The sequence below is a fragment of the Vipera berus genome (genome assembly GCF_964194415.1).
Source record: "Vipera berus genome assembly, chromosome: 1".
In the NCBI taxonomy this organism is placed as follows: domain Eukaryota; kingdom Metazoa; phylum Chordata; class Lepidosauria; order Squamata; family Viperidae; genus Vipera; species Vipera berus.
The window spans coordinates 320,012,928-320,029,166 of NC_138202.1; the positions used below are offsets into that span (position 1 = coordinate 320,012,928).

A 16,239-nucleotide genomic window follows, 5' to 3' on the forward strand; every position below is an offset into this window, starting at 1 on the left:
ATAAGATCCTTTGAACACTGTGGGCTTATTTCAGAATAAATATACCAAGGATTATGCTTTAAGAATACCTATCATATGCTACAAATAGAAGGTAAACAATTCATAAGCACCTGAAGGCAGGACAAGAAGCAATGGATGAAAACTAATCAAGGAGAGAAGCAACCTAGGAAGTTTTTAAGAAGAGACTGGACAGCCATTGGTATAGGCCAGGTTTTCCTGCCTAAGCAGGGGGTTGGACTAGATGACCTCCATGGTACCTTCCAACTATATTGTTATTATTATTGTTATTGTTGTTGTTGTTACTTGAAATGCTATTATTAAATAAATTCTGTTCAAAATAGACAAACTTTTTACTGAGACACAATTCTTTATTTCTGCCCAAGAAAGTTAAAGTTACCTGCAGTGAAAATGTTAACTCCAGATCAGTCTCCATCAAGCCTCCAGGTGGTAAAACATATTCATTGGATCTCAAGACTCTTTTTGAGCCCTGTAACAAGTCCAGGAACAAATATTGCATCATTACCTTATTTAGTTACCAATTTAATACACATATACATACACGTCAGTAGATAGATCAGTTATCTCTAAATCACTGTTTATATTTTATACACACACACACATATCACACACATATCAACCCATTCAACATGCACTACATATAAAAACTAACAGGTTTCTTATTGGGAGCTGCAATTACTCACAAATAGACCGGTTCACAGAAAAGCAAGCTAGGGAGGGTAAGTAGCTTGCTAACAATTGGAGGTGGAGAATTAAACAATAAATCACAAGCATGGCTTAGAAGTCCTTAATTCCTGTCTCTTTTACAGAAGCTTCCTTTCCTAATAGAGAACCACAGTCTTGTTTCCTTATTTCTGTGCTTAGGTTTTTCTCACCCAACTTGCTGTTCTCAGACGCCATCTCCAGCCTACACCCCAGTTCCCTTCCTCCTTCCCCTTTATTCCACTTCAGGAATTAATTAGCTTTCTATTGACATAATGCTTACATTATTAAGACTGCTTTATGAATAGAGACTATAATTGTTTTACATTATTTGGTTTTATAATTGCTGCCACCTACTTTCCATTAATATTAACGATCACTAGTGATGATCAATAGTGAAGATTAATGATCAACTTTGTTGTTGTTAGCTGCGAAGTCGTGTCCGACCCATCGCGACCCTATGGACAACATTCCTCCAGGCCTTCCTGTCCTCTACCATCTTCTGAAGTCCACTTAGGCTCACGCCTACTGCTTCAGTGACTCCATCCAGCCACCTCATTCTCTGTCGTCCCCTTCTTCTATTGCCCTCGATCTTTCCCAGCATTAGGCTCTTCTCCAGTGAGTCCTTCCTTCTCATTAGGTGGCCAAAGTATTTGAGTTTCCACTTCAGGATCTGGCCTTCTAAAGAGCAGTCAGGGTTGATCTCCTCTAGGACTGACCGGTTTGATCGCCTTGCAGTCCAAGGGACTCGCAGGAGTCTTCTCCAGCACCATAGTTCAAAGGCCTCAATTCTTTGGCACTCAGCCTTTCTTATGGTCCAACTTTCACTGCCATACATTGCAACTGGGAAGACCATAGCCTTGACTATACGGACTTTTGTTGACAGGGTGATGTCTCTGCTTTTTAGTGTGCTGTCTAGATTTGCCATGGCTTTCCTCCCCAGAAGCAAGCGTCTTTTAATTTCTTGGCTACAGTCCCCATCTGCAGTGATCTTGGAGCCCAGGAAAATAAAATCTGTCACTACCTCCATTTCTTCCCCATCTATTTGCCAGGAATTGAGAGGGCCAGATGCCATGATCTTGGTTTTCTTAATGTTTAGTTTCAACCCAAGTTTTGCACTCTCCTTCTTCACCCGCAACAAGAGGCTCTTTAGTTCTTCTTCACTTTCTGCCATTAGAGTGGTATCATCTGCGTATCTTAGGTTGTTGATATTTCTTCCGGCAATCTTAATTCCAACTTTTGATTCATCTAGCCCTGCCTTTCTCATGATGTGCTCTGCATATAAGTTAAAAAGGCAGGGCGACAGTATACAGCCTTGCCGGACTCCTTTCCCAATTTTGAACCAATCAGTGGTTCCATGTCCAGTTCTCACTGTTGCTTCTTGACCCGCATATAGGTTTCTCAATGATCAACTACTTTCCCTATTAATATTATTATGTGATTTTTTTTTACCTATAATCATGGTTCCCAATCTTCCTCATCCTCCATTGCCATGTACATTCTGACGCTGATGGACAGAAACATCGTAAAAAAGGATAGAGAACATGTGGCTCTCTACAAGTTGTTGGACTCCGACTTCTATCATTCCCTCACCAGTAGTAATGATAGAATCTACGGTACAGTATTCACATATTCATGCCTCTTGATGCTATCCTTTAACTGTGCTCTTAATCTGGAAGTTAGAGGGGACCATGAGAGGGAAAGGGAAGTTTGCCTGGTACTTATAGAATACCCTACTACTTTGGCTGACAAAATGCTCCCAAGAACCATTTCACTATCTCCTTTTCAATAGATCCAAAAGAAATTTTTCCATACTGTATTGCAGAAAAATTATCTTTGTGGCCAATGATAAGGTTAGGCAAAAGTAGTGAGGTCCCATCTCTTGTTCACCTTACTTCATTAAATTACATAGAAATAAACTTGATCCAGACAGAGATATTATTTGAAGAAAGGCCTAATTCCAGCAGGATTAACTGCTTCATGGCCCACCTCAGAGAAAGAAAAGGATTAACCACCCCAAGGTTTCAAGATGGTTTTAATAACTCTTGCACATGTTCACTAGGACTTTGAGAGCTATTTTGATGACACCTTTTTGATCAATTTTAAAATATTAATTTACTGAGAGAGATCTAAGCAAGTCCCCAAAATATATTATATTTCAGAGCTGGAAGCATCACAGAAGAAAAAAAAAGAATGCCAGTGAGTAGGAAATGCTTTAAAAAAAGGCCATCCAAGACTGAAATCAGCCCATCCATTGTTTTGTTTGCTGCTTTTTAACCCATGGAACAGTTTTAACCTATCGTTTAAAAGAACCTAGAAGAATAATCTTCACCTCAAATATTCTGGGCAACCATCCAGATATACTCCATGCAGTCCTCTCTCAAGGAGATGTCATCTTCTCCTTAACACCTCCTAAGCATATATTTTTTCTGATTGCCAAAAAAATCCTAGTACTGCTTTGGCTCACTTTGAATTAGAACAACATATTCTAATTAGACCTGATCCCTATAATATAAAATTTGTCTCCGGAAGGCTTCTTACATGTAGAGATATACGGTATTTTTAAAAAAAGGAAAGGAGAAGATGCAAAAATCCCTGTTCAGCATTAAGTTATCGCCGGTAAAAACATTCAGTGGCAATTAAAACCAGTTAGCAACTTAAAGAAAACTGCAATAGAGAAGATAAGATAAAAGCTGATAGACCTTCTAATAATATAAAGCAACTTTATTGCAAAGAGATACCAAGTTGCATTAATATCCAGGACAAGATATATCAGATATCATAAAGCTTAAATAACTGCATATATTCCAAAGTAAAATTAACTCTTATAAAACATTACCAGCTAAACCTTTATATTTATCCTTTCCGAAGTAATGTCCTCTATCTCAATTATTCCCAGATCCCTTGTCCAGATGATCTCTGAGGATTTTAGTCGTATACAGTAATTTCTGAAACTGTTCTCTTCAGCCTTGGTTCTAAACTTGTCCTTTTCTGTAGATGCCTATCATCTCTCATTCTCTTTCTGGAATTTGGATTTTTTAAAATGATAAAATATTTCCTCTCCTCAGAAGGGAGCTGTGGAGACTTGGGCTACATGCAGCTAGCATAATCTCTGTAGCCTGAGGCCAAGATGTATATTCAGAATGTTTGGAGCCTGCACAACACACAGCTGATAGCCTGGAGCGCTGTGTGAAAGCAGAAATATAGGTCTTAAATTATGGTATGAGCAGCATCCCTCTGATATACATTCTGTATAATCCAGATAAAAGCTAAGCCAAAAAGGAAAAAAGGAAAAACAATGGATGTTCACTTCAAGACTAATTTGGGATGGGCTGAAATGAACTAACAGACGTAAATGAACCAGATAAACAGAAAAAACAGCTTGCCAGAAAACATGAATGAAAAGTGTGTGTGTGTGGGTGGCAAGCAAGCAAGTGCGTAAAGAAAGATATGTTGCTACACGGCCTACACTAGTGAATGACTGCATATCTTGTAAATAACAGTAAATGTCTGGCTGAAGTGTTAGATCAAGATCCAGAAAGGATTTTTAAAAAGTCAAGTCAATCTATTAAAAAGCTGCTGAGCAGTTTCACACAATCAACCATTCTTCTATCTCAGCTCTCCATTTGCATATGGAAGACGGATAAGCTATTTCAAAGGCTGCTTCCAAGCAGAGATGAGAAGGATATGTGACTACTTGATATCTTGATAACCCTTAACTTGTGGTGTGTGGACATTTACTATAGAATTCAGCCTCTTGAAGACATGGGTTTGATGATGTGCATTTCTGAATATGAATCCTTTGATCTTCATTTTTAAGAATTATTAAGTTATTGCCATTCTGTTATACAAATGAAATGTCTTAGTTACTTTGCCACTAAAGAAGGCCCACTAATTATGAAACTCTATTCCTTCTTGACTTAGTCAATTATAGATTCCTTTGACGGGGAAAAAGGTGACTGTTGTGTTATTTTAAATAATTTACCATTATTTATGTCCTAATATTTTGCAGATTGAAGTCTATTTTAAATTCTGACCTTTGCTGACTGCAGTTTCCTTTAGTACCAACTTACATACATTCTCCAAAAAGGAATTTATGAAGGAGGGAAAGAGAATTTTTTTCTTACTGTCAATTTCTGTTCCCCGAATCTCATGGAGGGTATTCTTTGACCTTAAAAAAAATCCCTCTGCAACAAATAAGGTAGAAAACTACTTGTTTCTAAGAAAGGAACAAATTAAGCCTTCCTGTCTGGAGTGGTTGAGTAAGCAACCATTAAACTAATCATAATAAGATGCAGGAAATGACAAACATATAGACAGGGGCCACTGAACCAAGTTCTTGCTGGAGATTTTGCCAGTAATTGGGAGACTGACATTATGTGAGCAGTTACACTAGTGAAAGCTGATATTTGCAAACAGCTTTTAGAAAAAATAATGTAAAGAATATTTGGTTTTCTTTATGTTGACTGCACTGTATTTCAGGAAGAAAATGGGCATTAATCTAACTGAAGGGTCCCATTATGTTTTGGTAGCAATAAGCTTCTAACAGACTTGTCACAGATCTAGGAGTCTTGATAAATGATTACTTTTATTTTTATCCTGACACCTGCAGAGAAGAAGAATTCAGAAAGCAATTTATCACCCCAGATTTAGCACTGATAAAAGTAAAAAATAACTTGCTGACTGTCATTATAAATATGGATTATTTATCCTCTTAATGTGACAAAACATGCGCGCGCACATGCGCGTAGAAACACACACACACAAACACAAGGAGGGAGGGAGGAAGGGAGGGAGAGAGAGAACTATATTCAGTAAGATACTATCTATGCTTCAGTTTCTCAATTCTCAATATTTGGTTCCTTCTCTCAATTTTATTCTGAAAATGTATGCAATTTCCTGCAATACTATACATCAAAATATTAAGATCACAATCTGGATTAATAAAACACCTGGTATAATTCATGCCAGAATAAGTTAGATAATGGTTTTTAAAAATATTACATGATTTGATCTATAACAAAAAGATTAAAACCATCATAATCCCCAAAAATATTTTACTAATTTGTCCATGCCTCAGACAGTTATGCAAACATAAGACATTTCATCATGTGTTGGTTTTCAGTGAAGTACTTGTTCTTAACAAGGAAAATGCAACGTTCTTTTTTTCTACTTTTAATTTTATTCAAAAGAAAGTTAAAACACAAATCTCCAAAAAAAATTAAAAATTAAAAACGAACAAAAAATACAAAAAATCAAGACATTAAAAAAGTGCATTGAAAAGAAATAAAACAATGCATATAGTTATAGCCCCTAACTGAATACTACTTAATACATTACTATAATATTGGTTCCTACCCCTTGTGAAACAGGCCCCCAAATTTTTAAATTTGCAAATTATTGACCTGTCGTGTTTCCCCAAAAATAAGACCCAACCAGAAAATAAGCCCTAGCATGGACGCTCATTATATAAGCCATGTCCCCAAGATAAGCCCCAGTTAAGGTAGTGCTGGCAGGGCTGCTTCGGCCGCCACTTGCCCAGCCAGTAAGTCGGGAAACAACTAGCCGCAGCCGAAGCAGATTTGCGTCCTTGCTGCGAATGGCCTCACCCCCATTTTAAAATCTCCCTGAAAGGTTCTTTCAGGTTCTAGTAATTGACAAGTTTTTTGGTGTGACAACAGGCAAGTTTAGGTAAATGTGCCTGACAGAAGCGCTTCTTGCACTGGTTTTGTTTAAAAATGGTTTAGCAGGGGTCGTGGCTGGGGGAGCGGAGCCGACTACTTGCGCTCCTTCGTAAGAGGCAGTGGCAAGGCAGCAGGCAGGTTAGATTGGATGAGTACTGTAAAACTCCCCCATTTGCGGCTAGACTGGATTCTCTTCCAGCTCCTAAATCAAGGGTCTTCAAACTTGGCCCTTTTATGACTTGTGGACTTCAACTCCCAGAATTCCTCAGGCAGTGGGCCTGGCTGAGGAATTCTGGGAGTTGAAGTCCACAAGTCATAAAAGGGCCAAGTTTGAACACCCCTGTCCTAAATGCTGGGGTGTGTGTGTTTAAGCATGGATGGACGATTTAGCTGTGTTAATGAGCGACGTCTTCTGCCTTTATTGACACATTTGATGTGTCCCCCCCTGCCCCGCTCAGATGCCTCGTTTGGGATCAACTCCTCCTGATCCCTCAGGCAATATTGCGATAGCAGCTGGAGGAACAAGAGGGAGGGGCACTGGGGAATGGAAAACTCTGCCCCTTGTCTTCAATCCCTACCCTGCTCGACCCTGCTCAGTCCCTTGTCATTTTCAGCAGGTTTCTTTTGCCTCCCTCCGCAGGGAGCAGGGGAGGAAGAGAAAGTAGCCACCAATTCCAGTCTTTCCCAGGGATCAGGGCTGGAGGGACTTCCCAGATGGGCGGTGCGACCGAACCACCATCCCCGGTCGCTTTTGCCGCCACTGAAGCCCAGCAGCAGGTTAAGGTTTCAAAACCTTAACTATCTAACTTATCCAAAACTACATGCCTCTACATATTTTCCATGGCCATTATCACCCCATCAAACTTTTTAAAAAAACGCTTTCAGCTAAAAGCTGCATGTTATCAACAAGTCTTTTCTTAGAATTCAACCACCTTTGTCTGTAATCTGGTACACCGTTACTCTGTCAGACTTGATTGGGGAACATAGAACACTGAAGCAGAAGGAAACAGGAAAAATATTTTCTGGATACTTCAATCCAGGATTACAATAAAAATCGGAAAGAAATAAACAAAAGAAATCAATATTTTGCAAATACAAAAAATACAAAAAATCCTGTGGCGAGAGTCCAATAATAATAATAATAATATAAATTAAATGAAAGCACTTCACCATCCAAAAACAGGAAACGTGAGAACGAGGGTTATTCAAAACAATTACATAAATCAAAGGGAAAGAATAAGAAAAAAACAACACAGCTAGAGTCCAACAGGGGGTTGAAATAAATTAGCATTCAACTAGGTCATGGGTAGGCAACCTCGGCTCTTTTATGACTCATGGACTTCAACTCCCAGAATTCCTGAGCCAGCCAAGCTGGCTCAGGAATTCTGGGAGTTGAAGTCCATGAGTCATAAAAGAGCTGAGGTTGCCTACCCCTGAACTAGGTGGTCAAGCAGAGTAAAACAATAAATTCAGATGAAAGTTAAAACCTAGGCTTGCTTAGAAAACAAAACTATTGACAGGAGGATGGATTTGCTCAATTACTTTCTGACTGCTCCCAGAGGGAAGTGGAATTTTGAAGACTCCCCTTCCCAGGTGGGTCTACAGCTGTCCAAAAGTCATCTTGGGTCATTCCTAAGTGCTCCCATACAAATCCAGGGGGCAGCACTGCCAGAGAATCAGCTTTGGCAGAAAAAAGAGCAGATCATTGGCAAGAGGAATAAAAAATACCAAATACTGCAAAATGCAAACATTCTGAAGCATCACTTTGTAACCGACTTCAGCAACGCTGGACCAGAAAGAAAAAAACAAACAGAAAGGTGACAACCAATCTAACTATATAAAGAGAACTATTTGGGAGCTTCCATTAATCATAGGAAAGACACATCTAATTATTCAAAAAGACCAGTCTGTGAATGTATAAATACCATATATAAGCATTAATTTGGCCTTGCCAAACATCAACAGAAAGGCTGAAATACCTTGCCAAAATATTTAGTGTGCTTTCAGGAGAAAATCTTCACTATAAAAAAAAATTCCCATGAAGATTACAGTTCTGTTAAAATTTCTGTTAGGGAGTGAGTCAAATGCCAACCTATCTTTCATTTTTGGCGGTTTCTTGATTTTTCATAGTTAAAAGCTTCTCAACATAACTTTTTTTTTCAGGTGTAGTTTACCATTGCCTCCTTCTTAGGACTGCAAGAAAGTGACTGGCTCAAGGTCATTCAGCTGGCTATGCCTAAGGCATGAGTACCGTAAGTAGAACTCATGGCCTCTTGTAGTCTCAGCCAATTTGCACCAGTTCGGCAGAACCAGTAGCTTGTTCACATATTTGAATCCCACCACTGGTCTCTTAGTTTCTAGCCTGATGCCTTAACCATTACATCAAATAATATACACATATTAAACAATACAGACCTAACTACAAACAATGATCTTATCAAAAGTCAAATCTGCAAATTCATAGCTTAAAACATGCTTCAAATAAAAATTCAAAAGCAATGTATTTATAGCATCCATAACATAGTTTTAATTATGTTAGAATCAAAGCCAATGCTTCCCAGAAGTGATTCTTTTTTTGTTTTAGCTTTTAGAAGTAAAGGACAGATTTGCTATAAACCTAAAAAAAAACCTCACTGCAAACCACCAAAGATGTTAAAAAGCATTATCAAGGGTTACAGAAATATTTTAGGTTATTTTCAGAGCTATGATAAATACTTGCTGGTTTGTAAGAAATGTATACATGATGCTTTGCAGCGTGCAACATTATATATCTGATCTGATTGGGTTAATTGGCATTTGGAATATCTGTTTTTGCATGAGTCCTGTTACATAACATGGGCTATCTCAGGTTTCTCAACATGAACTAGATACTCCTTTTTGAGCAAAGGAGCTCATGTTAATTTCTTGCCACCCCCCTCCTTTTTTAAGTTCTTCCTTTATTTCCTGAGTGTTATTATCTCATCCTTTTAACAGCTGGTTATAACACCTAAATCTCCCACAAATTAAATTAACAATTGTTTTTATTCTAAGGCCTCTATAATTATCCATGTCAGGAAGCGTTGTTTGCTGTGGAAACATTAAATGAGCCTGGACTACGGTAGTCTTGGCTTCTGCTATCTTCTTTTGCTATTTCCCCTCATGCAAGAAAGCTGAATTCCTTCTTTCCTTCCTGTTTTATTGAATTTATATCCTGCCTTTCTCTTTATTTCAATATTTCAAAAGCTTAAAATGCAAGCTTATAAAACATAATGAATTTGTTCCACTTAAAATAAAAACCAACATAAAAAAAATCTTATAATTACTATATAAGAAATAATTCCTCGTTACTGAGAAAGGGGGAGCTAAATGTATATCCTTAGGGCACACATCATAATTGGTGCTACACAGAAGGCAATCTTTTCTTATATATTCCATAGTCAAGCTTCTGGCAATGGGGCATCTTTAAATCTTTGAATTAAGAAGGCCTCTCCTAGTGATCCAAGTAACCAAACAGCAAGAGAGGTATTCCCACAGACAGGTGATTTTAAGCTGTTTGGTGTTTAGATCAACACCAGCTTCTTAAACTGTGGCTGAAAGGCAACTGTTAGTAAGCAGAGATTTCAATATACCGTAGGCTTTAATGGTTTCTATTCCTTGCACTTGTCAGCAATCTGGCCAATTACAATTTCTGGATACTTTTCAAATACAATCACACATAAGGCATACTGCAGCAGTTGGGATGGACTGTAACCAAGTGCGGAATACCGTTGTTAAATTTAATAAATTATTGTAATTATTAACTTTTTCTTAGAATCACAGAATGCAAGGATTGGAAGGATACATGGAGATCATCTAGTTCAGGGGTGTCAAACTGCCCGCCCACAGAGCAGTTGCATCATACGGAGGCCAAGCCCACCTCAGCTCCAGCAATGCAAACAAAGTCACGATACGTCATGAGACATCACGTGACATGGCGAATTTGACACCCGTGATCTAGTTCAATCTTCTGTCCATTGCAGGAATCCGTTATCAAGTAACTCCTTACCACCAATTCCTGAGCAAACTGCCATGTTGTTGTATGGTTCTTACCATTGGAATATTTTTCTGTTATTAAGCTTAAGTTTCAAGGATACTAATCACTTATTTGAGGTTTGAGTTAGGTGTCATCAACATACTGATGACATCTCTCTTCAAAGCCCCTAATAATCTCCTCTAGTAGTTTGAGCATATGTTTCAGCTTACACAATAAGACAGAATCCTGAGGATCATCGTAAAATAATGAATGTCAGCCCTATAAAGTAGACCAGACTAAGAAACCAATAAAAATATAATTTTACATTACTTTCATTGGAAAATCAATTGTGAAATTCAGAAAGCTCTCGTTTTGTTTTGTTTTCATCCTTGGAGTCCAGAAACATCTGGATAAAACTCATAGGGCAAAAATATTGCCCTCTAAAGTTTGCCCTCTTCCAAACTTAGGTTTGGAAGGATTGCTGTAAACCCAACACCAAAACTGTTGCACTATATGATGCAAACGCTATAAGCAACTCACATAAAAACCTGGTTTTAACTACTGAAAAATCAGACTCCAGGGATGAAAACAAAACAAAATGAGAGCCTTCCGAGTTTCACAAGAAAGCCATTGCTTGTTTGAAAAAACAAGAATCCAAGCCATATAAGGCTACATGTCACATTGGCTTTTTCCCCAGTTGTTGTAATGGGATATGGGGGGGGACGTTCGATGTTAATGGAAGCGAAGAAATACACAGCTACAACAGTTACTTCAGAGGTTAGCTGATTTGTTCTGAAATAAAGTCTCAAAATTTAATGTGGTAGATAATAGACTGCCCTTTGATTTAAACATTTCTGGTCTGCACAATTAAAGTAGTATATTTGCAGGTTCCGTTTTCCTATTGTTTAAATACCATTTCTCATTCTTAGCATCAATTAAGCCCCCCCTCTCCCTCCCTCTCTCCCTCCCTCTCTTATGAGAACTGTTCATAAGTCACTTTTTCAGTGCAGTTATAATCTCGAGTGGTCACTAAATGAATGGTTGTAAGTCGAAGACTACCTGTAAGTAAAGCTTCCCAAGAATCTATACTATAATAAAGAATCTCAGGGAATGGCACCATATTTGTCCATCAAGTTAGGAGAAACACATGGGCTATAGTTCAGTGCATCTTGCATGTTGTCTATCTTGCACTGTGTAGATTACCCCTGATACGCTTTCAAAAAGCAACTTTAAAAACAGTAGCTTCAATTCTTAATCCCGGATTTAAATCCTAATGGCTGCCTAGAGAGAATGCAAATCTCTCTGCCTCTTCCCCAGCCTGCTTTTAGTGGCATCAGCAGCTTTTCCAACAGCTGAACAGGGCACAGGAAGGGCAATACCACTCTAGGTTGTCTTCTGAATATTTCTCCACAAGGGAACCCAGAGAGCCACAGTGAAACAAATGCTTTAAATGCCTGATCTGGTATAAGGAAAATTGTTTTCCAAAGCAAAATATTACTCTGATTTTTAAAGACATTTAAAATATGTATACATCATAATAGATAAAATATGTACACATCATTATCCATTGTTGTTGTTGTTAGTTGCGAAGTCGTGTCCGACCCATCGCGACCCTATGGACAATGTTCCTCCAGGCTTTCCTGTCCTCTACCATCTTCTGGAGTCCATTTAAGCTCACGCCTACTGCTTCAATGACTCCATCCAGCCACCTCATTCTCTGTCGTCCCCTTCTTCTATTGCCCTCAACCTTTCCCAGCATTAGGCTCTTCTCCAGTGAGTCCTTCCTTCTCATTAGGTGGCCAAAGTATTTGAGTTTTAGCTTCAGGATCTGGCCTTCTAAAGAGCAGTCAGGGTTGATCTCCTCTAGGACTGACCGGTTTGATCGCCTTGCAGTCCAAGGAACTCGCAGGAGTCTTCTCCAGCACCATAGTTCAAAGGCTTCAATTCTTTGGCGCTCAGCCTTTCTTATGGTCCAACTTTCACTGCCATACATTGCAACTGGGAAGACCATAGCCTTGACTATATGCACTTTTGTTGACAGGGTGATGTCTCTGCTTTTTAGTGTGCTGTCTAGATTTGCCATGGCTTTCCTCCCGAGGAGCAAGCGTCTTTTAATTTCTTGACTACAGTCCCCATCTGCAGTGATCTTGGAGCCCAGGAAAATAAAATCTGTCACTACCTCCATTTCTTCCCCATCTATTTGCCAGGAATTGAGAGGGCCAGATGCCATGATCTTGGTTTTCTTAATGTTTAGTTTCAACCCAAGTTTTGCACTCTCATTCTTCACCCGCAACAAGAGGCTCTTTAGTTCTTCTTCACTTTCTGCCATTAGAGTGGTATCATCTGCATATCTTAGGTTGTTGATGTTTCTTCCGGCAATCTTAATTCCAACTTTTGATTCATCTAGCCCTGCCTTTCTCATGATGTGCTCTGCATATAAGTTAAATAGGCAAGGCGACAGTATACAGCCTTGCCGGACTCCTTTCCCAATTTTGAACCAATCAGTGGTTCCGTGTCCAGTTCTCACTGTTGCTTCTTGGCCCGCATATAGGTTTCTCAAGAGACAAATAAGATGGTCTGGTATGCCCATCTCTTTAAGAACTTGCCACAGTTTGTTATGATCCACACAATGAAAGGCTTTAGCATAGTCAATGAAGCAGAAGTAGATGTTTTTCTGGAACTCTCTAGCTTTCTCCATGATCCAGCGTATGTTAGCAATTTGATCTCTAGTTCCTCTGCCTCTTCGAAATCCTGCCTGTACTTCTGGTAGTTCTCGATCCACATACTGCTGGAGTCTAGCTTGTAGAATTTTAAGCATAACTTTACTAGCATGAGAAATGAGTGCAATGGTGCGATAGTTTGAACATTCTTTGGCACTGCCTTTCTTTGGAATCATTATCCATGGGAACCAGTAAATTCTATCCTCCATTCTCAGCACAAATTTTTAGACTGGAAAGGCCCTTTATGAAATCCATCACTCCTTACCCCGACGCTCTTCAGTTATAGACAAATCCATGCCCTGCTAATAATTTTCTACAAATAATAGCCAAGAAGTTAACTTGTTAAACAAATGAGTTATATGTTCAAGTCGCTCTGCAATTCATATATTGACAACAACCACAGTGAGGGGGAAAAGTATTTGATCCCCTGCTGATTTTGTACTGACAAAGAAATGATTGGTCTATAATTTTAATGGTAGGTTTATTTTAACAGTGAGAGACAGAATAAAAACAACAAAAAATCCAGAAAAACGCATTTCAAAAAAGTTATAAATTGATTTACATTTTAATGAGTGAAATAAGTATTTGACCCCTTCACAAAACACAACTTAGTACTTGGTGGCAAAAGTCTTGTTGGCAGTCACAGAGGTCAGATGTTTCTTGTAGTTGGCCACCAGTTTGCACACATCTCAGGAGGGATTTTGTCCCAATCTTCTCTGAAGATTCCTCTCCAAGTCATTAAGGTTTCAAGGCTGACATTTGGTAGCTCAACTCCCTCCACAGATTTTTTATGAGATTAAGGTTTGGAGATTGGCTAGACTACTCCAGGACGTTAATGCGCTTCTTCTTGAGCCACTCCTTTGTTGCTTTGGCCTGTGTTTTGGGTCATTGCCAAGCTGGAATACCCATCCACGACCCATTTTCAATGCCCTACCTGAGGGAAGGAGGTTCTCACCCAAGATTTGATGGTACATGGCCCCGTCCATCGTCCCTTTGATGCGGTGAAGTTGTCCTGTCCCCTTAGCAGAAAAACACCCCCAAAGCATAATGTTTCCATATCCATGTTTGACGGTGGGGATGGTGTTCTTGGGGGTCACAGGAAGCATTCCTCCTCCTCCAAACATGGCGAGTTGAGTTGATGCCAAAGAGCTTGATTTTGGTCTCATCTGACCACAACACTTTCACCCAGTTCTCCTCTGAATCATTCAAATGTTCATTGGCAAACTTCTGATGGGCCTGTACATGTGCTTTCTTGAGCAGGGGGACCTTGCGGGCACTGCAGGATTTCAGTCCTTCACAGTGTAATGTGTTACCAATTGTTCTCTTGGTGACTATGGTCCCAGCTGCCTTGAGATCATTGACAAGATCCTACCATGTAGTTCTGGGCTGATTCCTCACCGTTCTCATGATCATTAAAACTCCATGAGGTGAGATCTTGCATGGAGCCCCAGACCGAGGGTGATTGACAATTATTTTGTGTTTCTTTCATTCGCGAATAATCGCACCAACTGTTGTCACCTTCTCACCAAGTTGCTTGATGATAGTCTTGTAGCCCATTCCAGCCTTGTGTAGGTTTACAATCTTCTCCCTGACATTCTTGGACAGCTCTTTGGTCTTGGCCATGGTGGAGAGTTTGGAATCTGATTGATTGATTGGTTCTGTGAACAGGTGTCTTTTATACAGGTAACAAGCTGAGATTAGGAACACTCCCTTTAAGAAAGTCCTCCTAATCTTAGGTCCTGGGAGCCAGAAATCTTGCTGATCGATAGGGGATCAAATACTTATTTCACTCATTAAAATGCAAATCAATTTATAACATTTTTGAAATGTACTTTTTTTGTGGGGGGGTGTTGTTATGCTGTCTCTCACTGTTAAAATAAACCTACCATTAAAATTATAGACTGACCATTTCTTTGTCAGTGGGCAAACGTACAAAATCAGCAGGGGATCAAGCACTTTTCCCCCTCACTATAAACCAGAGGTTCCCAACCAGGGATGCGAGACGATATTCCAGGGGGTACGCAAATTTGGGTTTTCAAAATTATAGTGTATATGCATAATTCATTCCTGTTATTTCAAATTTTTGTAAGGGCTGCAAGAATATATCAGAAGCGTTCTACGGGTGCGGGGTACAAAAAAGATTGGGAACCACTGCTGTAAACACTCAATAGCACATGGCAACCAATGATGGATTTTTGTATGGTGCATGCATTTTTAGCAAAATTTGCTCATTCATGCAATTAAATTTTAAATGCAATAGTTCCAGTTTTTTTATAGTCACAGTTAGAAATTTATTTATTTATTTATTATGGGACTTAAATGCCGCCCTATCTCCCGAAGGACTCAGGGCAGCTAACAACAATAAAATACAAAATACAAATATTTTAAAAAAATATTAAACTATCACAAAGCCCCACTAAAACCAATAAAAACATTAAAAACATAATTAAAAACCCTTATCATCAGTCCAGGTCGGCCTGTTGGAAAAGGTATGTCTTGAGGTCATGACGAAAGGACCGGTGATCTGGGGCCATGTTATAATTAAAAGCCTTTTACAAAAAGGATATATTACGATAGTATTCTTTTTATTCCATTGTGTTTAAAGCTATCAAAGACTCCTAACGCACTACTACCGGTAGGAATGGGGTGTTTAGTGGCACAACTGTATTCAAACATTATTTTAATGTGCATCAAGGTTTTTTTTAACACTTAGAATGTTATTATTCTCAGAGGAAAGAAAAATGCATATTTGGATACTATAGAATCCTGAATTTTTGGATGCCCCTGACAATATTTTTGAAAGTTCCCATGTAATTGGTAAATGTTTTATTTAAAATCATCAGCAATTTAATTTATGGGACAAAATCTTTATAATGTAATGGTTCCCTAATATACTATTGAGGCAAGTACAAAAGAGAGTGACTGTATTCTGGAGTTGTTATCAGAAAGACAAGTTCAATTCTTATGGTCCAGCAAGAAAACCATATAGATTTCATTTCAGAATGGACAATCCCAGTGGAAGAAATATTGGTAAATCACGGTTGAACTATGGAGTCCTTGGTGCTCTGAACTTAGGTATTTGCTTACAGACATTTCATGATTCAGTTAGAGAATATCATAATTA

General features: G+C 38.8%; 1 protein-coding gene across 2 annotated transcripts in view; it reads right to left on the bottom strand.

Annotated features, from left to right (window-relative positions):
* LOC308664917 (phosphofurin acidic cluster sorting protein 2-like) overlaps positions 1-16,239 on the bottom strand; it is a 157,766-nt gene that overhangs the window by 30,046 nt on the left and 111,481 nt on the right. For both annotated transcript variants that reach the window (XM_081322467.1, XM_081322466.1), the window contains exon 3: positions 398-487. In XM_081322467.1, coding sequence (XP_081178593.1) covers positions 398-487 — 90 coding nt within the window. The remainder of the gene's footprint in view (positions 1-397; positions 488-16,239) is intronic.